Below are 24,451 nucleotides of genomic sequence, written 5' to 3'. Positions count from 1 at the left end.
GTATGCGAGAGGAAGCTCGAAAAAGCGAGTAATTGACGCGCATTGATGACTGCACGAAACGCTCAATTCATTTGCATTTCGGCGTGCTGGGAATATCTTCTAAATTGGAACGGATTCGGAAAACTTACGTGTGTTCTATTGATTCGCGCAATCGATATTTCCATGTTCATGTTCAACTGCTGCAAAACAAGCAACAAAAGAAAAAAAAAGCGTTATTATTTGTTTGTTAGAAAAAAACTTTTACAAGAATGTTCCTCTTTCTAACTGCAACAGGGGAATTTCTTTTGCAACTTTTACCATGTCCAAACAGCAATTAAAACCGATTACATCCAGGTTTACGACTCGAGCTAGTTCGCGTTCTGAAAGCCGCGGCTCGGAAAAATGCGTGGCGTCTGGCCGTGAAACAAAAGGATTCGAAATGAAAGAAGGATCCGACGCAGCGCGGCGCGATGATATTTATTAGCGCTGGAAAGTTCATTGGCGCAAACATCGACCATGACCAATTAAGAAACGCTCCGAGACGAGCGAACAACAAACGTAACTAACCTAAACAACCGGCTAAGTGCATTTTCTAATACCGCATATGCATTTTCGATGATCGTTGCGTTAATTACGAATGAATTCCTTGTATTTTATGAATGCGTTCGATAGGAGTATGCATGTATGTTTCAGAGATGGACGGATCTAGGATGAGTAGAAATTACCTGCGCGAGATGGAGGAGAAAATTTTCCACGTCAAGATGAAATCCAATCGGTTTCCGGATGAGCTGCTGCGGCAACTGAGCGAGCACGAGCGTATTCAGGCTGGCCGGAAAACGGAAATCTCGGACCGGAAGAGGAGGCCGCGCGGCTCCGAGCACCTCTTCAACGCCGATTATAACTTTCGCGGATCGAATTACTCGACTCTGGGAAGATCTCTGCTGGAGAGCATCCGCACGAGGGTGTTCGGATTCAAGCCCCTGGAAAATAGATACGACGAGGGTAATCATTATATGTAGATTATCAACTTTTGAATTGTCGAATATTTACGTGCAGGCGAATGGAAATGCGATAGCAGAAATATTGATGAACTGAGGTTACCGAAGGAGACGAGGCACGCCATCCAGCAGCACGGATCCAGGATGTGCCTGAATTGCAGCAGGAAGTCGAGGAACGTGCGGAACACGGAGGCGCAGACGAGTCCCGTCAATTCGGTGACGAAAATTGGGACGAAGGAGAGGAGATCGGCGATTCCGTGTCCTTTGAATCTCCTCTGCGATCGCGGCATTCATCTGGGAAAATGCGAGCCGAACGTGAGAAGGAAGATCCATTCGCCGCCGGCCTGCGATCACAGCTGCACCTGCAGAAAAAGTCTGTATTAATAAACGAAGAATTCGTTCGGAAACGTTCACCTGTTAATTTTCCAGGTGGAATTATATCGAAGCATCCGGGGAAGGCGGAAAAGGTTCTGGACGGAGACGCGGAGCTGCGCGAGAGTACATCTCTGGAAACTATACTGAAGCTGATGGAGCCGCTGTCCATCGTCAATTCCGAGTATCCACCTCCGAAATCGCCGAAGCGTAAGTGAAATTGCCTAGGTCCGTCTGAAACAAAGAAAGAGTCATCTGGTGTTTGTTGTATGTTCTTGCTAATTTTCCATTCGGTTTGCGTTACACATGTACCATCTCTTGAACATTCATTGTTCTGGAACGAGAAGAGATGTAGAGAAAGAGAAATGCCCGAGGTGCGAATGGACATTATGTGTGGCATACATGTATGTATGTACGTATGTAAATGCGAGGGTCTTTTTATTTCGAGTTTCGCGATTGGAAACTTCTTCCTATGTCCGCCACGCTCTGGTTTGCACGAATCAGAACAATATCTTCAACTTCTCGAGATCTTCCGCCGCGATCTTTTGAGACGCACACGCATTATTAATGTTTCGAAACAAGATTAAATTGCAGCCTAATTGCCCCGTTTGCATATCATTTGCATTTGATTTAAGTTGCTATTAAATTTCGATCAAATCAAATCTAATCCAATTCTGAATAACAAATTAATCGAGCGCGCGCTGCGATATTCCGTGATTCGAGTATTTTATCGGATCGGTCGCATGGAAACGGTACAAACAATCGAAACAAACGATAGAAATAAAAATTGAATAAACAAACAAAATCGAACAATTGAAAACGAAACAAACGAGAGTGCTAATCGATAAGTCGCGCAATAATTGGTGCGCGTTTGGTGAGTCGCAGCCGATAATTCGAACGCGGAAACTGACAATGAAACAAACGAATGTTGTTCCCATAGACGAATAACAACCGAAAACAGAACAAACAAATAAACAATGGACCGATATACGTGCTATTTCTTTTATGTATCTATTAATTCGTGATTAACGTTCTCGTCGTGCGCTTTTATGGATGAAATACCGAACACTAATCGCGTATAAATTTACTGCATTTTATTGCATTTCCTAATCCCATTTTGCGCACGCTATAACGCTATTTCAGTTTCTTAATTTGTTTGAACCATCGAAAATCGTGATTATTAAAGCAATTGGAACGTGATTCTTCTTTCAGACAAATTGAATTTGACGTTAAATTTAACAAACAAATTTAACAGACAAATCAAAGTAGGCCTTTTTCTTTTGGTGATTGGAAACAGAAGAAGTGTTTCGAATTTTCGTTGTTTTCCAATTGGTGGGGTCGAACGGGGCGAGGGACGCCCCCACTTTTTTTGTTGTTGTTGTTGCGACGGCGTCGTCGTATAAGAGGACGAGTCCTGGCGAGGAAGCGCGCAGTTTCAGTCGCGATCCGCATCTGGTTTGGTGTGTTTGGTCTTCGCTTCTTCTTCGACTCTTCATATATATTTGGTAGAAAAGGATTGAAAAGAAGATTGAAGAGAAAGAGAGAGTGCGCGAGTGAAGAGAACATACAATAACAACCCTCCACAAACATACACGAAACGCTACCGATTTTCTTTGTTTGGAAGAAGAACAGGCTGAATTAACATAACAGAAGAAGAAAAGTTACCGGAAGCACCGAAGACGGCAAGGAACGTTACGAAATTGATTAATAATTGAATTGCCGGTGAGTGTTGATTTGGGTTCTTTTAAAAAATTTCAGTTTTTGGTGTGAATGAATGAATGTAGGAGAAAGAAGTGGAATCGAATTGGAATTGTTAAAAAACATAATGTAAAAACGATAAGATTAGCCTAGTCGTATTCAAATTGCCCGCATTTTGAGATATTTCAAGAGTATCTTTTGTTTTTTTCTAAGGGATGTTGATGATTCACGCTCGATATTCCATCCCCTTCTATTATCCGTGAGTCTCCCTTTTCCACCCTTGCATGTCGAGTGCATTCGTACATTTCCTGTCTCTCTCTCTCTCTTTTTCGCTTGATCTACGTGTTTCGGGCGTGTGAGTCAGACAGAACCAAAGCCCCTTCGACCGTAAAACGAGACCTCCTCTTTGCATTTAATTTCATGAATTCGATCGAAAACTGAAATTCAGATTATAACTTCTTAACGTTGCTATTTTGTGTTGTTGGTTGGATATTTTTTTATGCTGCGAAGTTATCGCGCGCGCCTTGGTAACCATCGGTAACTTCGGTTCGGCCACAGTGACTAAGCGTGATAAGTGAGACACGAAACCGCGAAGTAATTAATTCAATTGGATGCATTTTAGTAGAGTCGAGTCCCCGTCGTATACATGCGTGCTCGCGATTTAAGCAATTAGCCTCAGCAGTCTGGATTTGTTGAGTAATTAAATGTTTCCGAGATTCTCTCGCAATTGTTCATGTTCGCTTCATGCAATCGATACTCTCTTTCCTTTTGCATGTGTATGAATATATGCATACACATAAATGTTTTTTTTTTGTTATCACTCAACGCTCCTTCTGTTCGCCTATTGTTTGTCCGCCTCCCCCTGATGGATTACGAATGAATAATTCAAGCTAAACGTTATCGCAAGCTGATGTTGATGTTGCCCCGTTTATCGTCGTTTTCGACTCCACTTACCAACAAGCACAAACGAGCGATTGTTCGCCCCGTTGTTGCTATCATCTCTTCGCCACTTGATTAATAGCAGCGGTAATAATAGATCGTTGTTTCTTTCTTTCTTCCTATCGCAAAGGATTAGAGAATTTATCGAAGAGGTCGTCTTCTCCTTGGTCTTGGTCGTCGTGTGTGGCGTGGAGTCTTCGATTTTTCTGCTGCGGCGAAGCAGCAACGTTCAACGCCCTCGCGGTGCCCCGGGCTCTAACCCTCAAGGTCGCAGCTTTATCCGCGCGCACTCCTCCGCTCTCCCCCTCGATGGGGGAAACGAACGAAGAAAGACCAAGAGAAATGGAAAAGTACGGAGCGAGATGCGATCCCACAATTTCTATATTTGCATCTCTTCTCTTGTCCTGATTTATTTTTAAAGCGAGCCTCCCGAAGCCTCGGTGGATGATGGGTCTAAGTTTAAAAACTGGAAATAGAAGAAATATTACTTTGCAACCCTTAAAATATTTATTTATATATATATTTCTTACGTTCTGTTTCCAACGACCGGCGGTCTCTCGTTTCGTTCTCGTTTTTCAAGCAACTGCAATCAAAATTCACACTGAATTAAGATGGAATTTCTTCTTCACGGATTATTAATTACACTTTGGTCCATTCCATTTAATCGATGGAGGTTATGGACCTCGTTACCTAGGAAACGTTTGCAGCAGCAGCAGCATTTCACCAATAAGGAGAGGAGCAATCAAATTTGATTTGAATGTCCTAATTGGCGTCGGCATCTGCTCAAAATTAATCATTCGGATTAGAAAACTCGAGAGCAACTCGTGCAAAATAACAAAATTATACGGATGTTTCGTACATCTGTTTATCGATTTGTACATGCATTAGAGTAATCGTTCCTTATTTTGTTTCGATATGAACTTTCCACTCAGCAATTTCCATTTATTCAGGAAAGATCGATTCGATTGGCAATTAAACCTCGTTGGCAAATATTATCGATCGATCGATCGTTTTTCACGTTTTCATTTCCGCCGATGCTCGTTTACTTTCCAATCGTTTAAATGTTCTGCTCCAGATCACATTTCTAAATAATTATAAAATAAAAGTGTTTTGAAAATTATGAATCGGTTCCGGCGAAATTCATTCCCCCCCCCAGGCGTATTTCGTTGCCCTTTATACCTGGGGGAGAGCCGTTGCCGTGGAAACGGCGTTGCGTGGCGACTCGGCCAGGCGTTTTGTTATTGACCTAGCCCGATCATCATGCCACACCATGGCACGCCGGGCGTTGTTTGGTTTGGCCTTTCTCGCTCGATCCGTCGATCCCTCCACTCCTTTGGTCTCTCTTCGCTCTCTTCCTCTTTCTCGCTTTTGTGTAGTCCTTCGTCTGCCTTGCTATGCCATATTGGCACGAATGCCATGGTTACCGCTAGCTGCGGCTGCTTCTGCTTCTCGCCGTGCCTTTGGAACGCGCTCACACTCGCATTCAAAACGCAGCAGGAAACGGTTTGAATATTGATTCAGTTTAGGCCTCTTTCGCATTTGAATACAATGCCCTAACAGGCTGTGCGCGCGCCCTCCTCACCATCACCATCAACATCCTTCGCCTCCTCCATTGCAACCTCCTTTCCTCCATCTGATTCCACCGTGTGAATTGGAAAAAAAAGTTCCATTTCTTTTTTTGTTCGCTCGTTATTACATTCCAGAATCTCCGTTGCTGCAAACAATGAATTATTATTAAAATACATGAATTATAATCGACTATGAAATTTTAAGTAATTTAATGTTACTTATGGCTAGCAAATCAAAGAATAACGCATGTCTCTCTCTCATTGTTCGCGTTCAATTAATGTTTGAGAATTACTGTTAGGTAAAGACGTTACATATGCGCACAACAAAAGTAAACGAAGAGATTAAACCCGAAAACGAATTCAAATGCAATAAAAATTCTTGTACTCATAACTGTACTCATCATCTCTTTCCCTCTGTCTCGCTCGCTCCCATCTCTTATTTAATGTTGCTCTGCGATGTGAACGCAAGACGGATATGCCCGTTGCCACTTAATCGACGAACAAAAGTTTACCATAATAAGAATGCGAGTGGCAACAATAATTTGGATGGAAGTTCGCGTTCCCAAAAATAATTGGAATTAAACCACTCAAATACGGACGCGAAACGGATGAAGAATCTAGCGAGAATTCCTGATTTTCCGGAAGAATTCACACGGACCGTAGAAAAGGCGAAATTCGCGATTCCAATTAACGTTCTTAATTACCAGCAATTGTAAATTTCATCGAAATTGAAATAAAAGTTAATCCTCGATTTAACGTAACATAATTATGGTTTCAATGGTAAACCCTGTTTTGGAATTTACTTAGTACAATTTAATTGATGAAAAGTCGTGTACTTGTAGCAGATATCGGTTGGTTTAGTGAATGCGAAACTTCTGAAATTCCATACCATTTGCGGTTTTGGAATTATATGTGCAAAAGCGAGAGAAACCGAGCTAAACAAAAGAGGATAAAACGTTCCATCGTGAAGGGGAAAAATATTGTCGCCACATGTTTCCGGCGACGCAAACCCGAATGCAAATGGGATCGAATGCTATAAGGCTCAAGGTCGAACCAAAAAGAAAGAAAGAACTTTACAGAAATCAAGTCTGTCAGTATTGAGGGAAAGTGTTTGGAGAATATTGTGGCATAGAAGAGGGTGAGATGTGTCAAATGGGTGTTTGTGAATGGGATGAGCGTGGGTGGATGATTTCCGTTTAGGTACACTCTCGCTTTCGTCAACCCTCGCATCGCCAGACGTACGTACAGGCAACCAACCCTCCTCCAGAAACAACCCACCCATACAGCCAGCCAACGTTGTTATTGATTTGGAATGCCAGACGGAACCCGATTCACACCCGCACAATCCCAAAATTCGTGGCTCCAGAAAATGCTGAATTTAATTTTCCGATCGACCGAGTCCGCGTCTATTGTCCGTTCATCTCTCGCGCAATGTGGGTAGAGATTCGAAAGGCGCGACTGTTGCGGTTTCTGCACAGTCGATGGACGGAGGAGGAAGGGTGGTTAGGAAATCAATCGTCGTTTGAAATTTAATTTTCCTGCGGTCTACCGCATAGCAGACAATGCAGAAAGGCCGGAGGTGGTCGTCTTGTTGTTGTTGATGTTGATGAGAAGAAAGAATCTCGTTTTCTTCATCCTATTTTCAACCCGTCGCGTCTTTGTCTCCGTCGTTTCAATTGAAATACAATAAAAAATAAATAAATAAAGGAAAACAAATTGGAGAAGTTGTTGCGCGCAGACGACGACTACAATGCCTCCGAATGGGAAAGGTGGAGAGACGCGTACGTGACTGCAGACTATGCTCATTGTCATCATCGAAAGAAAAGAATTTCTCCCATTTTCCATGCTTTTTGATTACGCTCCTCGTAGCACACTTTAAACGTTAATGGTGCAGCCGTAAATTGCACACGCGTCTTCTCATTTTGTCACGGAAAGAACGTAGAAAGTTGCTCCGCATTATTCGGACTTTTCTAAAATGTATGCTCTTTTTTTTTGTTGCAGCAGCAGTAGCAACAATAAGAATGAACGGTATGAACGGACACGCGAACGGCGGAGAGTTGAACGGCTGCGGCGGAGACATCATCACCCAGAACCAGCAGAAGGGATGCTGGACCATCGGTTTGATCAACTCGAAATTCAGGTACCTCACCGCCGAGACCTTCGGGTTCAAGATCAACGCGAACGGTACGTCGCTGAAGAAGAAGCAGATCTGGACTTTGGAGCCGGAGAATGCGAACGGCAGCGACAGCATGATCTACTTGCGCTCTCACCTGGACAAGTACCTGGCCGTCGATTCTTTCGGCAACGTGACCTGCGAGATCGAGGAGAAGGAGCCGGGCTGCAAGTTCCAGATCACCGTTTCCGAAGACGGCAGCGGTCGCTGGGCTCTGAAGAACGTGGTGCGCGGTTACTTCCTTGGATCCACTTCCGACAAGCTCACGTGCACCGCGAAGGTGCCCACCGACGCCGAATTCTGGCACATCCATTTGGCCGCCAGGCCGCAGGTAAATCCATCAATCCACTACTATCATTGAACGTATCTATATATCAATGTTGGTTTAGGTTAATTTGAGGAGCGTTGGAAGGAAGAGGTTCGCTCACTTGTCCGAGAACCTGGACGAGATCCAGGTGGACGCCAACATCCCGTGGGGCGAGGACACCCTTTTCACCCTCGAGTTCCGTTTGGACGAGTCCGGCAAGTACGCCATCCACACCTGCAACAACAAATACCTGTCGATGCAGGGAAAACTGGTGGAGTCCTGCAACAAGGACTGCCTCTTCTCCGCCGAGTACCACAGCGGACAACTGGCGCTTCGCGACAGGAACGGCACCTACTTGAGCCCCATCGGCTCCAAGGCGGTGCTCAAGTCGCGCTCCAACACCGTCACCAAGGACGAGCTCTTCTCCTTGGAGGACTCGCTGCCCCAGGCCAGTTTCGTGGCTTCACTCAACTCGCGCTTCGTCTCCGTCAAGCAAGGTAAGTCAGCACCTGCAAATTTACGAAATTAACGTTGTCAGTTATTCCTGATTTCTTCTAAAACATTCCTCACCGGCGAATTACCACCTTTGTTTCGTAAATTTAAAAGAAAAAAAAAGCAACAAAAACTTGCCAGGCAACAACAAAAGGGTAATTAAGATTTCGCGCGAATGATTAATTAAAATGCGAATCGTCTGCTTGCTCGCCTCTTCCTTCCTTTCATTTCGCAGACGCCGTTGCCGATCCTTTCGACCTCCGCCGCATCGGGCAATTAAGTACTGAATTAATTTGCCGCAGCGGGTGAAAAATTGGCACTGTGGCTGTCTGTGTGTGTACGCGGCGCACTTAGTACACACGTACGATTTCGTAAACATTAATTACTTAATTGATGAGTGCTAATTAAGTTAATTAAGTTAAGGCCAAGTGCGAGCGAGCAGGCTAGGAAGTAATCAGAATGTACCGTTTCTTGCAACTATTTTCGCACTTTCCTCCATCGCCAATTTGAAATGCAATATCCATCGACGACAGATTAATCGGCTGAAAAACAAACAACATTAATTTGATATCCACTCGGTTCATTTCTTTTCGTTTCTACCTTTCATATTATTTTTGTGGGTCATATATTTGCGCCTTTGGAGGTCATCGAATGATATTATGCTTATGATGATGCTGCTGATGCATTGGAGCAGCAGATGCGATTTGTCGTCGTCGCTCCGCAGCTGACGCTCGTAATGAACGGACGGACGGAGGGACGGGGGCCGCGCCTCGCTGCGGCCTCCTTTTTCCCTGGCAATGATTCTTTCCTCCTTAATTAATTCCACGATCTTGTGCGATAATAATGCACGTCCATCAAAATAAATAAATCCGATAAATTATTCATTCGTCGCGTCGCTGATGAGAAGAGAAGAGAAGAGACGAAACGGATGGAAAAAGCCAATACAAATTCGAAACGTGCACTCGTCGATGCGCCGCACGTCAGCCCCGTTATTCCTAATATGCCTAATCATATTTAGTTTCTCGTATATTCATGTGCACTATGAGTGAACATTTTTTTCATAAGTCGACTTTAATTAAAAGAAAGTTTAGATATTATGTGTCAAGCGGGTCTTAGGCATCGATCAATTACCAATTATAATCATTTAGAACATGTTAAAAAAGAAAACCTTTTTGATCAAATCCACTTAAGAATTATAATTTCGGAGGTTCTTTTTTCCTCATCGGTAGTAGATGATTATGATTGATGATGAGCGTTTGGAAATAGACTTACTCCTTTATCCACTTTAATGAGGTGCTCTTTCATCATTATTTTTCTCCACTCTCGTTACCTCCGTTGAATGCAATTTCCTTGTAAACGTCAGTTCGAGATGAGGGCAATTCGCCTAGGGAATCGATTTGCACAGCCAAGCGAAGAGTAGTTGCGCCTGCAGCATCTACCGAGGATCGTGACTCTCTCTATCTCTCTGTCGTCCTCTCATCTGCTGGACATAAAATCAACATTTATCATTTCGCTATGCCATTTAATTTCTTCTTCAAATTAAATGCAATTGCACTCGAAGACCCCGAAGCTGATTCGAATTACACGCGGATAAACTATCAATTTCTTCGCAAAAAGAGATTTGGATTCCTCGAGTCTCATTAGACGAATAGTTTGTAAGTATTTCAGAAAAGTGAAGCGTGAAGACGGTTGTAATCGTTTCGATGGGATTACGTGCAGCCATTGTGTTGGTAATCGCTTTATTCCCTATGGTTGAATAGAAGAGGGAACAAAAAATAGAAACTTTAATCCCGTCTGGGCGTCCGGACATCTGGTTTTCGTCGCCCACGCGTTTTTCAAATCAGAATATCTAATATTTTCGTCGTCGGCGTCCCTTGTCTGGGGGGAGTGCGAAGCAAAGCGACGGAAAGGGAAGCCTGATAGAAGACGATACGTGACTAGAATGTCTAGAGCACACAGACAGATATTCAACAACAACAAAAAAAAGAAGGAAAAGAAAGAAAAGAAAGAGGAGCTCCCACACACAAAGCGCAGAAGATTTCCTAGAGTTGTGGAAACGCCGTGCGTTCGCTCGTTCTTTGGTGCTTCTCGCACACCTCACAAAACTGGTTGTGAACTTGCAGCGAACCCGAAAGGGAAGGAATGGAAACAGACGTACTGCTCCTTTCTCCTCTCAATTCCCCTCGCCATATCCAACAACTACTACTACTACTACTCCTGTCGCATAACTGCCGGAGAGGAGAGCATTCGCGAAACGAAAGTAAAAATTCTATTGCGAGCGAGGATCGTAAAGAACTCAGACGAGCCTTGTTTGCAATAAGCAGAGTGAAAAGAAGTCGGCGCGGAAGACCAAAGAATGGATAGCAAAGGAAATAACAACAGCAACACAAAAAAATAATTGGATGAATCGCGATGAATTAGTCAACAAGCTAGATAGAAATGATCCTTGCTCGCATGTTAAACGCTCCTCGCTGTTATGTCTTTAAACATGAAAGAACTGCATTTGATTTGAAAAGTAATAATCATCAAGTATCTGCTGGCGTTTCTGATTTGAAATATAAGAAGAGCAAAGATGGAATTATAAATTACGGAGATCGAGTTACCTCTGGTTAAATCAATGGTCGTTGTTGTCATGGAAATCAATTCAATAAAAACATGGCCTTCGGGCTGCCTCTTCCTTCCTCCATCCGTAATAACAATCATGATCATTTCGGTTGCATCGTGCTTCTTTGGAGCTGCACGTCTTCCGTCGTCGTCATCCGACATCCGCCGGAAACGGAATCTATAAAACAGGAATATTAAATTAAAAACAAAGAGCTTCGCGTTGAATTCGTTTCGAATACAATCGCATTTGAATTATTACTGCCAACCGATTGTTGCTGCAATCTATTATTTTCGACAGGGAATTATGGGGAATTTCGCGTAGTTCTGTTGGCTGGCTTTTGGTGCAACGATTTGGGGGATGCGATGCAAATTCGAATTGTTTTGCAATTATGCCCAACAATTGCGCTTGGAAACCCAATATCGTTTATTCGCACTTTGAATTGGGGATTAGTTAATGGATTGTGATAGACTTACGTGGGTTGTTGGGTCGATGGTGGCGGAAAGGGAAAGAGCCGCGACGATGGGCTCGCAATAGTGCGTCATTTGTTATAATCAATTGGCGTTGTTGTCGATTTGGTGCCAACTGCCATTTTTATTTAAAAAGAAAATAAATAAACAATTGATTGTTGAAGAGTTGGAAAACCGTTTAGTTTAGCTTTCACGCTTGTTTAAAACATGGATAAAAAATGTAAACAAATAGTTGTAATGAAAATAGAGCGACGAGTTGAGAATGTGTAAGAAGCGTTGTTCTCACCGGACGAAAGAAAAGAAGAAGAATAGCTATGACATTTAGTAAGTTAGAAACAAAATTACAAAAATTGCGGCGAACATCGTTCGTTTAGGACGGATTTCCACATAGGAATGTTGAGAGAGAGAGAGAGAGAAAGAGAGATAAAGTGAGAAGTTAAGGAAGGAACATGTGTCGGTGAGAGGAATTCCCGTTGCCGTTTTGTTTTGCTTTTGAAAATCACAGGTGGCCGGGGCCAACGTGTAACGGGATGCGGCGCGCAAATTGATTTTACCACACTCGTATCTCTGCTGACTTTCTTTCTTTCTATCTTTATATTTATTTATTAAATATTGCGTTATTTTTTTGTTGCAGGAGTCGACGTGACCGCCAACCAGGACGAGATCTCCGACCACGAGACGTTCCAGCTGGAGTTCGACTGGTCGACGAAGAGATGGTACATCCGCACCATGCAGGACAAGTACTGGACGCTCGAGACCGGCGGCGGCATCCAGGCGTCCGGTGATAAGAGATCGTCGAACGCCCTCTTCGAGCTGGACTGGCAGAAGGACGGATCGCTGGCGTTCCGCGCCAACAACGGTCGCTACGTGATCACCAAGAGGTCGGGCCATCTGTACGCCACCGCGGAGACCATCGAGGACAACTGCAAGTACTTCTTCTACCTCATCAATCGGCCCATCCTGGTGCTCAAATGCGAGCAGGGTTTCGTCGGCTACAAAGCGGCGAACAATCCGAAGCTCGAGTGCAACAAGGCCAGCTACGAGTGCATCCAGGTGGAGAGAGGAGACAAAGGAGTGGTGCACTTCAAAGGTACGACGATGATGATATATTCTCGTCAATTGGGTTGCCTAATTCGATCTTTGCTTTTTTGTTGCAGGTCAAAGCGGAAAGTACTGGCACGTCGACAGCGAGGGCGTCACCGCCGATTCCGACGTCCAGGAGGGTTTCTACCTGGAGCTGAGGGAGCCGACGAGGTTGTGCATCAAGAGCCTCCAAGGAAACTACCTGACGGCCAGCAAAAACGGCGTCTTCCGTTTGGGCGACACCGCCATCGAGAACGCTACCCAATGGGAATACTAGAAACGAAGAAAAACAAAATCAGATCATTAACAACAAACAAAAGAAGAGGAAACAAATTTCGTCGAAGAGCCGAGCTATCCACTATATATTTATTTATTATTATTATTTAATATTTCCGCAAATGAAGAAGAAGAAGTGGGTGTTTGTGTGTGTGTAACGAACGTACGAACGAACATACTTATTTCGCGCTTCGCTCATCTTCCCCTATCGCTATTGTTTATTTATTTTAAGTACTTACTTAATATGTGGTGTAGAGCAAAAAAAGAAAGGTGAAAAGTAAAGAAAAGCGTATTAGAATTATCTTGTGATGATGATCATTACTATTACTATTATTACTAATGTGGTATAGATTTTGTGATCGAAAAGAGGCGGTTACTTAGCAACAGAATAATTTCGCAAACTTGATTTGATCATTAATTTCATTTTTTTGTTTTTTCTTAATCGAATGAACAATTGAAGATGCATCCCCCCCTACGATGGGGGGGATGCGGGATCTTCGCGAGCCAAAAACTGCCAACATTATTATTCAACAATGAAACGTACACGCATAATATAAATATATATACATAATAAAGAAAATGTGCGTTCTATACGAGAAATCTTGTTTTTTTTTTCTTGTAAGAAGAGAAGAGAGTTACGCTCTTATGATGGAATCAACAAAAGTACACGAAGCAATTTTTTCATTTTGTACATACTATATAATATTATAATATGAAGCGATTGTAGAAGGTATCAAGTCGACCCTCGTGTATTTTTGTTATTCTATTATGATTAGTAATTAATACTACTACTATTACTACCATAGGTATATTTCATTTAGTTTGTGTATCCAGAACTGTTGCATTTATATGGAAAGGAAGGATCAATTCTCTCATCCTTTCGATTTTTTTTTTGTTTAAATTCTATTTGTTTACATATCTCGTAGTGCGTAAGTTTCTATATACTATTATTCAATCTATACATATGCATATATACATACATACATACATTTATCGTTACTTTCTTTTCACTTGTTCCTCTTTTCTTTTTGAATTTTACATATGTACGCAGCATCAATCAATCAATACACGCTACTAACTAACTATATATTATTTGTAAGTGTAAGTAATGTAACCGAAAACTTTTGTAATTTTATACATACACCGAATAATAATGAATGCAGAAAGGTAATGAAAACTTATCTTATGAAAAAGAAGAAGGTCGTTTTCTTGATAATAAAACATATATAGAGGAGACTATGGGAATCAGAAAGGAATCAGAAAATATGTAACGTGTTCTTTCTTTTTATGTACGATATTTAGCGAGTAAATAAAACAAATTGATATTACTTTCGACCTACAGATTCATTCATTAATCCCAATGACCTGCTGATATATATATATAGATGGGATCACCTGCATTATTTATGATATCAACTAATTGTTTGAAAGCAGCAGCCAAATATTTGATCTTAGATAAAACTGTTCTCGTTCTATTTTCCGCTCTATTTGCTTAATTCCGATTCTTTCTGTCTGTCTGTCTATTTATTTTTGTTTTCGGGCGAGTTAAGTTATTAAACCTGTATGCAATTGGAAATGTCGCCCATTCCAAAAACGAAATGCATCCAGAACGGAAAGAGGACGAGAACACACCGCGTTTCCTCTACTTCTGCGTGGCGACCAGTAAGTAACAACTCACCGTGATGATGTAAAGTAATGCGTGTTTTGAAGTAAACCTGGCGTCGTTCACCTGCGGAACGGCGTTCGCTTGGTCCTCGCCATCGATCCCCCGTCTTCACGAGGAGCTGCTGCATCCTCCGGACACGACAGAGGAATCGCTGATCGCCTCTCTACTCGCCGTCGGCTCGATTTTCAGCCCGTTCCTTGCCTTCATCTCCGACGTGATAGGAAGAAAGAAAGCGGTCATCCTCGCAACAGTTCCCATCTACTCGAGCTTCCTGCTGATCGCGTTCGGGACGCAACTGTGGTGTTTCTTTCTTGCGCGATTCCTATCCGGCTTCTCGATCGGCTGGTACTTCGTGATCATCCCCAATTACGTGGCCGAGATCTCCGAGAAGCACAACCGCGGACGGATGAGCTGCTTCCTGGTGCTGAACATCACCTTGGGCAACTTGCTGATCTACTGCATGGGACCGTACCTGTCCTTGCTCGTATCCAGCTTCATCTGCCTCATAGCCCCAACCCTGCTGATCTGCTTGATGCTCAAATACGTCCCGGAGAGTCCCTACTATCTGATGACGGTGGATCGAAAACTGGAAGCGGAAGAGTCGTTGCGGAAGCTGCGCGGCCTCAGCGACGTGCTGCAGGAATCCGAAGACATCCAGAGGGGAATCAAGGCGACGTCGCAATCCCGAATGACCGATCTCTTCCACAAACGGAGTTTAATCAAGTGCTTGTTAATAACCATCGGTTTGGTGACTTTCCAGCAGTTCTCCGGCGTCAACGCCATCCTCTTCTACCTGCAAACTGTATTCCTCGAGACCGGAAGCGAACTTGAACCGGAAATATCTTCCATCGTCGTCGCCGTCGTGCAATTCACCAGTTCCACCATAACGCCGTTCCTCGTCGATCGTCTCGGTAGGAAATTCCTGCTCTACGTCTCCGGCATCGGAACGCTCATATCTCTGATAACGCTCGGCCTATTCTTCTACCTGAAATCCAACAATTATTCAGTGGAATCGCTCAGTCTGATGCCCATCCTCTCGCTGATGTTCTTCATATTCTCTTACACTGTCGGTTTCGGTCCGATGCCGTTCACCATCCTCGGAGAAATCTTCCCGCAAAACGTTAAATCCGCCGCGTCCACTTTAACCGTCAGCATCTCTTCGTGCTTCACCTTCATCACGACCCTCTTCTTTCCCTATCTCCTGCAGCTCGTCGGTTTCGGCATCTCCATGTGGCTCTTCGCCGCATTCTGCCTCGTCAGTTTATTCTTCACGTACTTTTTCGTGCCTGAAACGAAAGGCAAGAGTTTACAAGAAATCCAGAAAATGCTCAACCTGTGAACCTATTTATATAATACAATCTTTCGCAACAATCCCACTTACTGTTAGTTAGATTAAATTTTTTTGTTGCATCTTTAATCTGTTTGACTTGCAAATCTGACGATTATAGTCAAATTTGTAACTCATCAAGTTAGTTACTTAGTAGATCGTTGATTGGGAGTTAGGTTTAACTTTGCGTTAGACGCGCTCGTGATGTAACGTTAATGTTGAAAATAAAAATTGCGCAAATCTTTGCTCGTGCATTAAATAATGCTCATCGCTGGTCGTAAAGCGTGTGTGTTTGCTCGATTTAAATAAATTACGTCGAGAGAGCGTTAAGCCGCGCGATTAAGATCAGTTGTTTGCACGTCGAATGTTTCGGGGGGACAGATTCTACAAACAACAAAATAATGTATAAATAAACAAATGGGATAAAAAAAACGACAAAAAGCGCTCATCACGTCAGTCATTCCGTTGCAACTTCAACGATTCACGATGGACGATAAGAAAGGTGGTAACGGGATGTTTCTCTTCGTGTCGGTGGTGGCTGGTAAGTGAATAACTGTTTGCATCGCTTAGCAACTGACGTTGTTTTTTCTTGCCAGTTAATTTCGCTTCGTTCACCATGGGAACGGGATTCGGATGGACGTCGCCGTCGGTGCCGAAGCTGAACGGCTTCGAGGATGCCGAGCTCGGCGATCCGATCACCTCCACCGAAGAACTGTTTCTCGGTTCGCTGATTGCGATCGGTGGAATCTTCAGTCCGCCACTTTCGGGGATCGCCGCCGATGCCATCGGAAGGAAATGGACGCTCCTCGCATTCACAGTACCGATTTTGGTTTCGTACCTGATCGTAGCTTTCGCCCGGGACATCTGGTGGTTCTTCGTTGCCCGTTTCTTGGCCGGATTCTCTGCGGGAACGTACTACGCGGTCATCCCGAATTACGTGGCGGAAATCTCCGAGGTTTCGAACCGCGGCGCCTACAGCTGCTTCCAAGCCGTCAACGTTCCGCTGGGAGTGCTCATAACGTACGCGGTGGGACCGTTCTTGAATTTACAGAACAGCAGTTTCGTCTATTTGGTAGCTCCGATTCTGTTCTTCATTCTTTTCGGCTTCTTCATCCCCGAAAGTCCCTACTTTCTGCTGACCAAGAATATGGACGTCGAGGCCAGAGAGGCTTTGGCCAAACTGAGGGGAAAGCGGAAGGAGGACGTGGAGAAGGAACTGATCGAGATGTCGGATACTCTGAGAGAATCTAATTCGAGCACGAGCATCCGCGAATTGCTCAAGTCCAAAGTTTTAGTTAAAGGTTTATCGATAACTCTCGGTCTGGTGTTCTTCCAGCAGTTCTCCGGCATCAACGTGCTTCTCTTTTACATGCAGACCATCTTCGAGGCGACGGGAAGCGCGATGCCCGGACAGCACAGCTCGATGATCATCGCGGCCGTGCAGATTTCCGGCGCTCTCCTTACGTCGGCGGTCGTCGATAAATTGGGTCGTCGTCTGCTCCTCATCGTCTCGTGCATTGGAACGACGGTTTCCTTGATCGCGCTCGGTGCCTTCTTCCATCTGAAGGACGATGGTCAGGATGTCTCGCAGCTGGGTTGGCTGCCTATAGTCAGCCTCATCGCGTACATGATTTCGTACGGCGTGGGCCTCGGACCGGTCGCCTTCACCGTCCTCGGCGAGATCTTCCCACAGAACGCGAAGGCGACGGCCTCCACCCTCACCATTTCCATCTGCTTCTTCCTCACGTTCGTCACGACCGCCCTCTTTCCCTATCTGATGGACGTCATCGGCAAAGCCTTCACGTTCTACATCATCGCAGCATTCTGCTTCTGCGGCCTTTTCTTCGTCTACTTCGTGGTACCTGAAACCAAGGGCAAAACTTTCAGCGAAATTCAGAAAATGATCGGAGCCTAAAACCTTAAAATAAAACTTAATGCCTATCTTTCATAAAGATAGTTTCTATATAAAATAAACTTTTTCGTTACTAAGCAACATTAGTAAATAGATTATCTATTACCTAGCAACATAATTGATTGTTTCTAATATGCATAATATACAAATCACGGTTACCTAGAGACGTGAAAACAAAAATCGTTAATCCTACACCCGATTAAGCCGATACGTACATACTACGACTCATCGCATCTTTCATTCATCCGTAGGATTTATTATCAAACATCAATAGCGAAAAAAAAAAGGAAATATTATATAAATGACTTAACAAACGTTTTATGGTCGCGGCGATAAGGAAATTCGCGAAAACAACAAATAACGAAATACGAGGGGAAAAAAATCGTCTAGCTCAATGATCCGTAATAAATAGATCATTGGGCAAAGTCCGAATCAAATCAAATTATGAATTAATTAAAATAAATCTAATTAACACTAAATGTTCTTCAATGTTTCAATTTCAAATGAAAAAAAAAAAACATGAAATATTGAAGACGATCTTAAACACGATGTGTTTATTACCTTTATCTCTCTCATCCTTTACTGCAGGGGTTATAAATGTCCAAACTCAGGTTGAAGGTTTGTTTTGTTTGGAATTCTTGCAATTACAAATACATTTATCAACCATCGTCTTCACTTCTGTTCAGCTTTACACTTCTTTCAACATTCTAATGATTTGTTATTGGAGGTGACTTCAATACTTGTGCGCTGAAGAAGTATTGTTTTTGGGTAAGCGATGATTGTTTCGTTTCTTATCTGGTCGTGTGTCGTAAAGCGCGAGTATAAAAATGAAAAAAATCGTTGGATTTTGTTCATTTTTATTTGTGCGTCGTCGCGATGGCCCCGAAGAGGCAAACGTTGTTCCTGTACTTCTCGACATGCATCGGTAAACATTTGATTTCATCGTTTTCTTATTATTGTTTACACTTTTTCAACTTGTCGCAGCCAATCTGATGACGTTCTCGGCGATCGTGTCGTTCACTTGGTCGGCGACGAGCATTCCGCGCCTCAACGGCAGCAAAGAACCGGAGAACAATCCATTGGAGAAGCCGATCGGTTTCCAGGAGGAATCGCTGATCGCATCCCTGTATTTCGTTGGAGCGATGCTGGGACCGCTGATGGCCGGCTTCGTCGCCGTCAAGTTCGGCAGGAAGGTGACCATCATTCTGTTCACGGTGCCGACGTTGATCAGTTTCCTGATGACGGCCTTCGGCACCACCGTCGAGGTGCTCTACGTGGGCAGATTCTTCGGCGGCATCTCCGGCGGAACTGTTCTAACGATAATTCCGCTGTACACGGCGGAGATCTCTGAGCCGCACAACAGAGGCATCCTCGGCGCTTTCATCGGACTCTTCTCCACCTTGGGCAATCTGTACGGATACAGCGTCGGCGCGTACACCTCCATCGAAACTTTCTCCCTCACCGGCCTCGTGTTCCCCGTGATCCTCTTCGCGGTGATGTTCTTCTTCATCCCGGAAACTCCTTACTACTGGATCTCCAGAGGGAAAGAGGACGAAGCTGTTAAATCTCTGAGGCAGCTGCGCACCGGAGACCAGAAATCGATCGATCTGGAGATCGAGGTGATTAAGCGTACGATAGAGCAGAGCGATAGAGATAGGGGACGCTTCATGGACATCTTCAAGTCGAAGGCGTCCAGACGGAGTCTGCTGATCACGTTAGTCGGTGGCGGTATCCAGCAGTTCTCGGGCATCTTCGCCATCCAATTGTATATGCATCAGATTTTCGCGGAAGCCGGAAGCAACCTGGAACCGGAAGTATGTTCGATCATCTTAGGGGCGGTGAGAGTGGCCGCATACGTAATCGCCGTGCTCGCGGTGGACAGATACGGTCGTCGCTTCCTGCTGATGGAATCCTCTATAGGCACGTGCATCTCTCTCACCGCGATCGGCATCTTCTTCTACCTGAAGACGTTGGGCTACGACGTCGAGGCCATCACTTGGCTCCCGCTCGTCGGTCTCATCTGCTTCGATCTCAGCTACAACACGGGCATCGGTTGCGTCCCCGTTATACAAATAAGCGAATTGTTCCCCGAGCATCTCAAAGGCATCGCCTCGATCATAGTCATCACATTCTGCTCCGTCCTCTCGTTCATCATCACCCTAATATTTCCGTACATGGAGGCGGAAATCGGTATGGGGCCCAGCTTCTGGGTGTTCGCTTCGAGCGGCCTCATCGGTGCCATCTTCACATACTTCGTTGTACCTGAAACCAAGGGCAAAACACTCTACGACATACAAATCATGCTCAACAAGTGAACAAACATTTAAATGATAATCAAATCATAATTTATATAATCATATTATATTAATATATATATATAAAAATAGACCTAATAAATTATATTTATTAATCAGCAGAACAAATTGTATTTATGTATGTTTATGGCTTATCTAAACGGACGTAGCAATAAACCAGCTCTTATCGAATCCTTCAAAAAAAAAAACTTAAACCTTGCAATTCACTAAATTCACCTAATCTTCGGCAATAAAAACAAAAACCGAATCGAAATATTGATGATCACACATTGTATTATTAATAATTCCCTTTGTCTTTCCACACAATACACTAAAACGATTTAGTTATTATAAAATAGACAAATTCAATTGGTTTCGGGATGGAAGGAAGGAAGGAAGAGTATAAGCCATCAATAATGGTTAATGAAATTTAAGTAAATCATATATTTTCTTAATTTCCCTAATAATCTTATGAATGTAAAACACCTGTTTTAATTGATTTTTTTTGAACATCTAGTATTGGGTGAAAACGCCGTTCCCCACTTTACGGTATTTGAATGGGCGTCTGCGATTCCGGGCGCTAAAACAAAACGCAATTTCCATTGAAATCTCCATTTTCTCGTTGTCGTTCGCGCTATTAAAAATGAATGAACACTCACCAGACGCTCCTGAAGAAGACTGTGCTCTGCGTGGGTGTAGCTCCTGACGCTGTGATAGAGGAAGACTCGACGCTCTCCAGGTAAACGTCGAAGAATGAGCACAAGTATCGCAATTGGACGGCGAGCAGCCAACCGGCGCTCTTCTCGTCCGTCTGCCAGCCCAAATTCAAAGCCCTCTCCATATCCTTAACATCGAAAGTTAAAAAAATAATTTCAATCGAACTGTTCCTCTTACCCTGATGTCATCCGAATTGGTGGCGCTGTGATCACCGTTGGATTTGACGGTGAGCAGGAAGAGCGGCGCTCTGATCGGGTAGGTGTTCTTGATGACGATGGATGCGCTCAGGATGGACTTGTGCCTGATCACGGTCGCCGAGTAGAAGAGATCGTTGGCGCTCGCCATCTCCTCCTCGACCAGTTTCACGGAGTTCGGGGTTTCCGTGCAGAACCGCGCGAAGCTCATCGGTGCGAACTTGGTGAGGACGGACGTCGCCGTCTTCGGATGCTCCACCTCGCTCGGTATCATCGGAATGAAGTTCTGCTCGAGCTGCTGCAGTTGCTCGGCGAGCGCGTACCTCGCGTCCAATCTGCTCCTGAGCGACCTCAGCACGGACTCCACGTAACTGGGACTCACCTTGTTGGTAAGTTTACAACCCTGCGCAAGAAACCAAATATAAACATCCAGATTACTCTAGAAGTTATGTAAGAAAGAGCACTAACTGGTTTCTTCATGAATTCCAATCCGCACAACTTGTGGGCCCAACCGTAAGCAAACCCGATCTTCTGGATGAGCGATTCGAACGTTCCCAAGTTAACTTTATCCAATTGGTACTGGTTCTTCGAGTTGGGACTTTCCTTCCCGGTGTCCCCATCGAAGATCTCGTTGAGAATACCCTCACCGGACAGCACTTCTTTCGCGCAATTCCCTGCAATTACAACCAATTAATAATCAATTTCTACTTAAATTGTAATAAATACCGGTGATTTTCGAAGGTATTTCCACGTTCGAGGTGACCGTAATGATCTTAAGTTGCACCCTGTACAAGAACTTGATCTTCAGCTGCGGCCCACCGTTCGGTACGTCCATTGTAATCTCGATGGAAAGAGGATGCGGTTCGAGGATCTTCCGTTTCTTCTCCTCCATCTTATCGATCAGCGAAGCCTTCCTGTGCCTCCTTTTCTTACCCTCCATAGGTTCAGGTTCCTGAAAACCCAGAAAATTAACGAACGTTAAACAACTATAACTTGGATGACCTCACCTCCAACGAATCAGCGTCGGAGTCTTCAACGATATTCAAACGACTCGCGTTGAACTGCTGCGCCTCCTCCTGATCCCCAACGATTTCAATTGCTATCCTCGAATCTGAAGCATTCAATAAAATAAATAAAAATCTTTTAATTACGTTAAAAAGACAACTCACCGATAACTTTGTAACCCTCGCCGTTGTAGTAAAGCAAATAGAGCTCATCAGGCAATAAACTGGCCATCTTATGCTCGTTCCTGGTCTTCTCCAGAGGCAACCCCAGCAGCTCCTGCAGCGGTTTAGTCGCCTCGATTATGTTCGATAACGTCGGCCCCAAAGCGTCCAATTTCTCTTTACGATTCACGATATCTTTACCCAACAGCCTCTTCTCGTTATCCAGCGTATCGCACAGTTTGGATAGTTTGATCCTCTGCTGCAGCTCGTGCTCCAGCATCGCCAGATGCAGCTCATGCCTCAAGTTATTATCAGCAGTTTGCACCTAAAACATAGTTAATTCAACAACTTCAACAATAAAGTGTATGGAAACTGACCTCTGTAAATTTGCCGACAACTTCTTCGGGAGCAACCTTCAAGAATTCCTCAGTGGAAATCAACTGAATATCCTCATCCTTCGATCTAATTACAAAAGAATGTTTAATAAAATATTTATACAATTAAAAAGGGTACATACTTATATTGCCTGCATTTTTCAAATTCCGAGCACAAATGGGCCAGCTCGTACAGCAGGTTCTGGAACTGCAGATTAATGCTATCCAATTTTTGCTTTTCTTGATTCAACTGTTCCCTTGCCATCGACATTCTGACCTTCTCCAATCGATTCAATTTTTTCAACAGAACGATTTTCAAGCAGGCTTCCTTCCTTTTGAGCATAATCAAACTCTTATTCTTAAAACAAAATTATGATATTATCAATTATTATTCGTTGCTTAAATTCATCAACTCACCTCCTTCTCCTCACACTTCTCTTTGTAAATATCGGCAAGCAGTTGCCTGATGTCCGAACATGTTTGCAAGTATAGTCCAGCATCTTTCTCCGCAGACCTTTGGGTGGCCTCCTTTTCTTCAAAACTCACAGCTTTCTGTAAACAACAACAATATAGAAACAATTGCAATACGTTTGCGTCGCGTGAATCCTAACCTTATAAATATCGCCGCTCGCATCGAAATCGCTATTCTTGTTGGGTTTCTTCTTGCTCTGCGCCCCATCTTTCACCATTTTCGTGCGGTCTTTCGCACAGAAATCTCGAAAACTCTTGAAATACTTACGCCGTCGACGAAGAGCACAGCAGTAAACAAAACATAACCACTAAAACAAAAGTTTATATTTTGTTTTTTTCGCAAGTGACACTAAAGTTGGCAACAGTTATCTTCAAACAATCATAGGCGTAGAATATAGGGGGTTTTCATTCAAACTTATCTAAATTAATCTTCAATTAATCAGGCTGAAGACAAAGAAAAACAGACGAAAACATGTATAAAATCATTAATTCTATTATCTATTTATATTGTGCGTTCAAGATGTATATACAAAATCAAATTACCAAAAATAATAATTATTACTTATAAGAATGCTTTAAAAATGTCATTAATAAAATGATAATTACACAGATTTCACTTTTAACGGGAATTTTCCTTGCGTTAATTGCAAGTTAATTGCGCCCATATATAAAGGATTGACGCGAGTAATTCGTTCCGAGTACTCGAAAGTCTTTCAGAATGAGGATTCCCTATTTCCTGCTGGTGCTGATCATCGTCGTTCTCGTCGTCGTCGTCAGCGAAGCGAAGAAAAACAAGGGCAAAGGCAATTGTCACGGCTGCAATAACCATCATGGTGGAAATTATCATGGCGGTAACCAACATGGCGGTAACTATCATGGCGGAAATTACCATGGTAACAAACATCATGGAGGCTATCACCATAGTAAGTAAATAAACACACAAAACGATTGATTTTTAATTAATTTAATTTTATTATGCAGAACGTGACGTTAGCGGTCAGGAGGAACCATCACCGAAACCCACCGTTGTCGTGGACATCTCAATTGCAAAGGGAAAGCACGAGAACCGCTGGAGACCATCGTTCCACGGGAATGTGAATCCAACGCAGAAACCGAAAGGACAAGTGGTTCCAATTAAACCGCTCGTTGGAATACCGAAATCAGCATTGAAAGCAGAGCCAAATTCTGTTGACGGTTCGAAGTTTGGACCCATCGTTGGAGCATTAACGAAAGCTTAATATATAAATAATATTATTCGTTGTTTTTAATTGCTAAAATAAATACAAATCCAAATTGACAAAACAAATTTTTATTTAATTACAGCCAAACGTATGAAACCACAGTAATATATCGATTCCAGTTATTGTTTCCTA

General features: G+C 43.5%; 6 protein-coding genes across 8 annotated transcripts; 4 read left to right on the top strand and 2 right to left on the bottom strand.

Moving 5' to 3' along the window:
• Window positions 1–674: 674 nt before the first annotated feature.
• LOC108558495 lies at window positions 675–1,576 on the top strand. Its single transcript, XM_017915410.1, has 3 exons — window positions 675–981; window positions 1,036–1,350; window positions 1,407–1,576. Exons 1-3 carry the CDS (start codon window positions 675–677, stop codon window positions 1,565–1,567), a joined length of 783 nt encoding a protein of 260 aa, XP_017770899.1. The 3' UTR covers window positions 1,568–1,576.
• Window positions 1,577–2,694: 1,118 nt separating this feature from the next.
• Window positions 2,695–13,259, top strand: LOC108558517 (protein singed). Of its 3 annotated transcripts, none has more exons than XM_017915445.1 (5): window positions 2,695–3,071; window positions 7,559–8,058; window positions 8,117–8,531; window positions 12,233–12,688; window positions 12,756–13,259. In XM_017915445.1, the coding sequence occupies exons 2-5, from the start codon at window positions 7,576–7,578 to the stop codon at window positions 12,956–12,958; spliced, it is 1,557 nt and encodes a 518-aa protein (XP_017770934.1). In that variant the 5' UTR covers window positions 2,695–3,071; window positions 7,559–7,575; the 3' UTR covers window positions 12,959–13,259. The 3 variants fall into 3 exon arrangements, with proteins under 3 accessions (XP_017770934.1, XP_017770933.1, XP_017770932.1); XM_017915444.1 differs by having other exon boundaries at window positions 2,696–3,071; window positions 7,556–8,058; XM_017915443.1 differs by having other exon boundaries at window positions 2,696–3,071; window positions 7,553–8,058.
• LOC108558493 lies at window positions 4,106–4,698 on the bottom strand. Its single transcript, XM_017915409.1, has 3 exons — window positions 4,630–4,698; window positions 4,517–4,569; window positions 4,106–4,452 (listed from the first exon to the last, which is right to left on the bottom strand). Exons 1-3 carry the CDS (start codon window positions 4,644–4,646, stop codon window positions 4,106–4,108), a joined length of 417 nt encoding a protein of 138 aa, XP_017770898.1. The 5' UTR covers window positions 4,647–4,698.
• A 1,072-nt stretch (window positions 13,260–14,331) lies between the features above and the next one.
• LOC108558514 (facilitated trehalose transporter Tret1-like) lies at window positions 14,332–16,035 on the top strand. The gene is made up of 2 exons (XM_017915439.1): window positions 14,332–14,619; window positions 14,668–16,035. The coding sequence occupies exons 1-2, from the start codon at window positions 14,556–14,558 to the stop codon at window positions 15,960–15,962; spliced, it is 1,359 nt and encodes a 452-aa protein (XP_017770928.1). The 5' UTR covers window positions 14,332–14,555; the 3' UTR covers window positions 15,963–16,035.
• An 82-nt stretch (window positions 16,036–16,117) lies between these two features.
• On the top strand, window positions 16,118–20,242 carry LOC108558492. The gene is made up of 4 exons (XM_017915408.1): window positions 16,118–16,491; window positions 16,547–17,863; window positions 18,722–18,787; window positions 18,847–20,242. The coding sequence occupies exons 1-4, from the start codon at window positions 16,437–16,439 to the stop codon at window positions 20,175–20,177; spliced, it is 2,769 nt and encodes a 922-aa protein (XP_017770897.1). The 5' UTR covers window positions 16,118–16,436; the 3' UTR covers window positions 20,178–20,242.
• Window positions 20,243–20,585: 343 nt separating this feature from the next.
• Window positions 20,586–23,411, bottom strand: LOC108558513 (THO complex subunit 5 homolog). Its single transcript, XM_017915438.1, has 11 exons — window positions 23,219–23,411; window positions 23,025–23,159; window positions 22,751–22,965; window positions 22,611–22,695; window positions 22,237–22,558; window positions 22,075–22,178; window positions 21,794–22,019; window positions 21,536–21,741; window positions 21,051–21,470; window positions 20,816–21,000; window positions 20,586–20,736 (listed from the first exon to the last, which is right to left on the bottom strand). The coding sequence occupies exons 1-11, from the start codon at window positions 23,294–23,296 to the stop codon at window positions 20,670–20,672; spliced, it is 2,043 nt and encodes a 680-aa protein (XP_017770927.1). The 5' UTR covers window positions 23,297–23,411; the 3' UTR covers window positions 20,586–20,669.
• Between the last annotated feature and the right edge of the window lie 1,040 nt (window positions 23,412–24,451).

Source organism: Nicrophorus vespilloides, unplaced genomic scaffold (genome assembly GCF_001412225.1).
Source record: "Nicrophorus vespilloides isolate i.1.1-1 unplaced genomic scaffold, Nicve_v1.0, whole genome shotgun sequence".
NCBI classification, from domain to species: Eukaryota; Metazoa; Arthropoda; class Insecta; order Coleoptera; family Silphidae; genus Nicrophorus; species Nicrophorus vespilloides.
Note: the sequence above shows the minus strand (reverse complement) of the source record. Positions and strands in the feature narration are given on the sequence as shown.

Coding starts and splice junctions, on each gene's coding strand:
- LOC108558514 (XM_017915439.1), top strand. CDS start 14,556: ATGCATCCAGAACGGAAAGAGGACGAGAACACACCGCGTTTCCTCTAC. Junction 14,620..14,667: donor CTACTTCTGCGTGGCGACCA/GTAAGTAACAAC, acceptor CGTGTTTTGAAG/TAAACCTGGCGTCGTTCACC.
- LOC108558492 (XM_017915408.1), top strand. CDS start 16,437: ATGGACGATAAGAAAGGTGGTAACGGGATGTTTCTCTTCGTGTCGGTG. Junction 17,864..18,721: donor TCAGAAAATGATCGGAGCCT/AAAACCTTAAAA, acceptor TTGTTCATTTTT/ATTTGTGCGTCGTCGCGATG. Junction 18,788..18,846: donor GTACTTCTCGACATGCATCG/GTAAACATTTGA, acceptor AACTTGTCGCAG/CCAATCTGATGACGTTCTCG.
- LOC108558493 (XM_017915409.1), bottom strand. Junction 4,453..4,516: donor CCGGTCGTTGGAAACAGAAC/GTAAGAAATATA, acceptor TTCTATTTCCAG/TTTTTAAACTTAGACCCATC.
- LOC108558517 (XM_017915445.1), top strand. CDS start 7,576: ATGAACGGTATGAACGGACACGCGAACGGCGGAGAGTTGAACGGCTGC. Junction 8,532..12,232: donor CTTCGTCTCCGTCAAGCAAG/GTAAGTCAGCAC, acceptor TTTTTGTTGCAG/GAGTCGACGTGACCGCCAAC. Junction 12,689..12,755: donor AGGAGTGGTGCACTTCAAAG/GTACGACGATGA, acceptor TTTTTGTTGCAG/GTCAAAGCGGAAAGTACTGG.
- LOC108558495 (XM_017915410.1), top strand. CDS start 675: ATGGACGGATCTAGGATGAGTAGAAATTACCTGCGCGAGATGGAGGAG. Junction 982..1,035: donor GGAAAATAGATACGACGAGG/GTAATCATTATA, acceptor ATTTACGTGCAG/GCGAATGGAAATGCGATAGC. Junction 1,351..1,406: donor CAGCTGCACCTGCAGAAAAA/GTCTGTATTAAT, acceptor TTAATTTTCCAG/GTGGAATTATATCGAAGCAT.
- LOC108558513 (XM_017915438.1), bottom strand. CDS start 23,296: ATGGTGAAAGATGGGGCGCAGAGCAAGAAGAAACCCAACAAGAATAGC. Junction 22,020..22,074: donor CCGACGCTGATTCGTTGGAG/GTGAGGTCATCC, acceptor CTGGGTTTTCAG/GAACCTGAACCTATGGAGGG. Junction 21,001..21,050: donor CCAATTCGGATGACATCAGG/GTAAGAGGAACA, acceptor TTCGATGTTAAG/GATATGGAGAGGGCTTTGAA.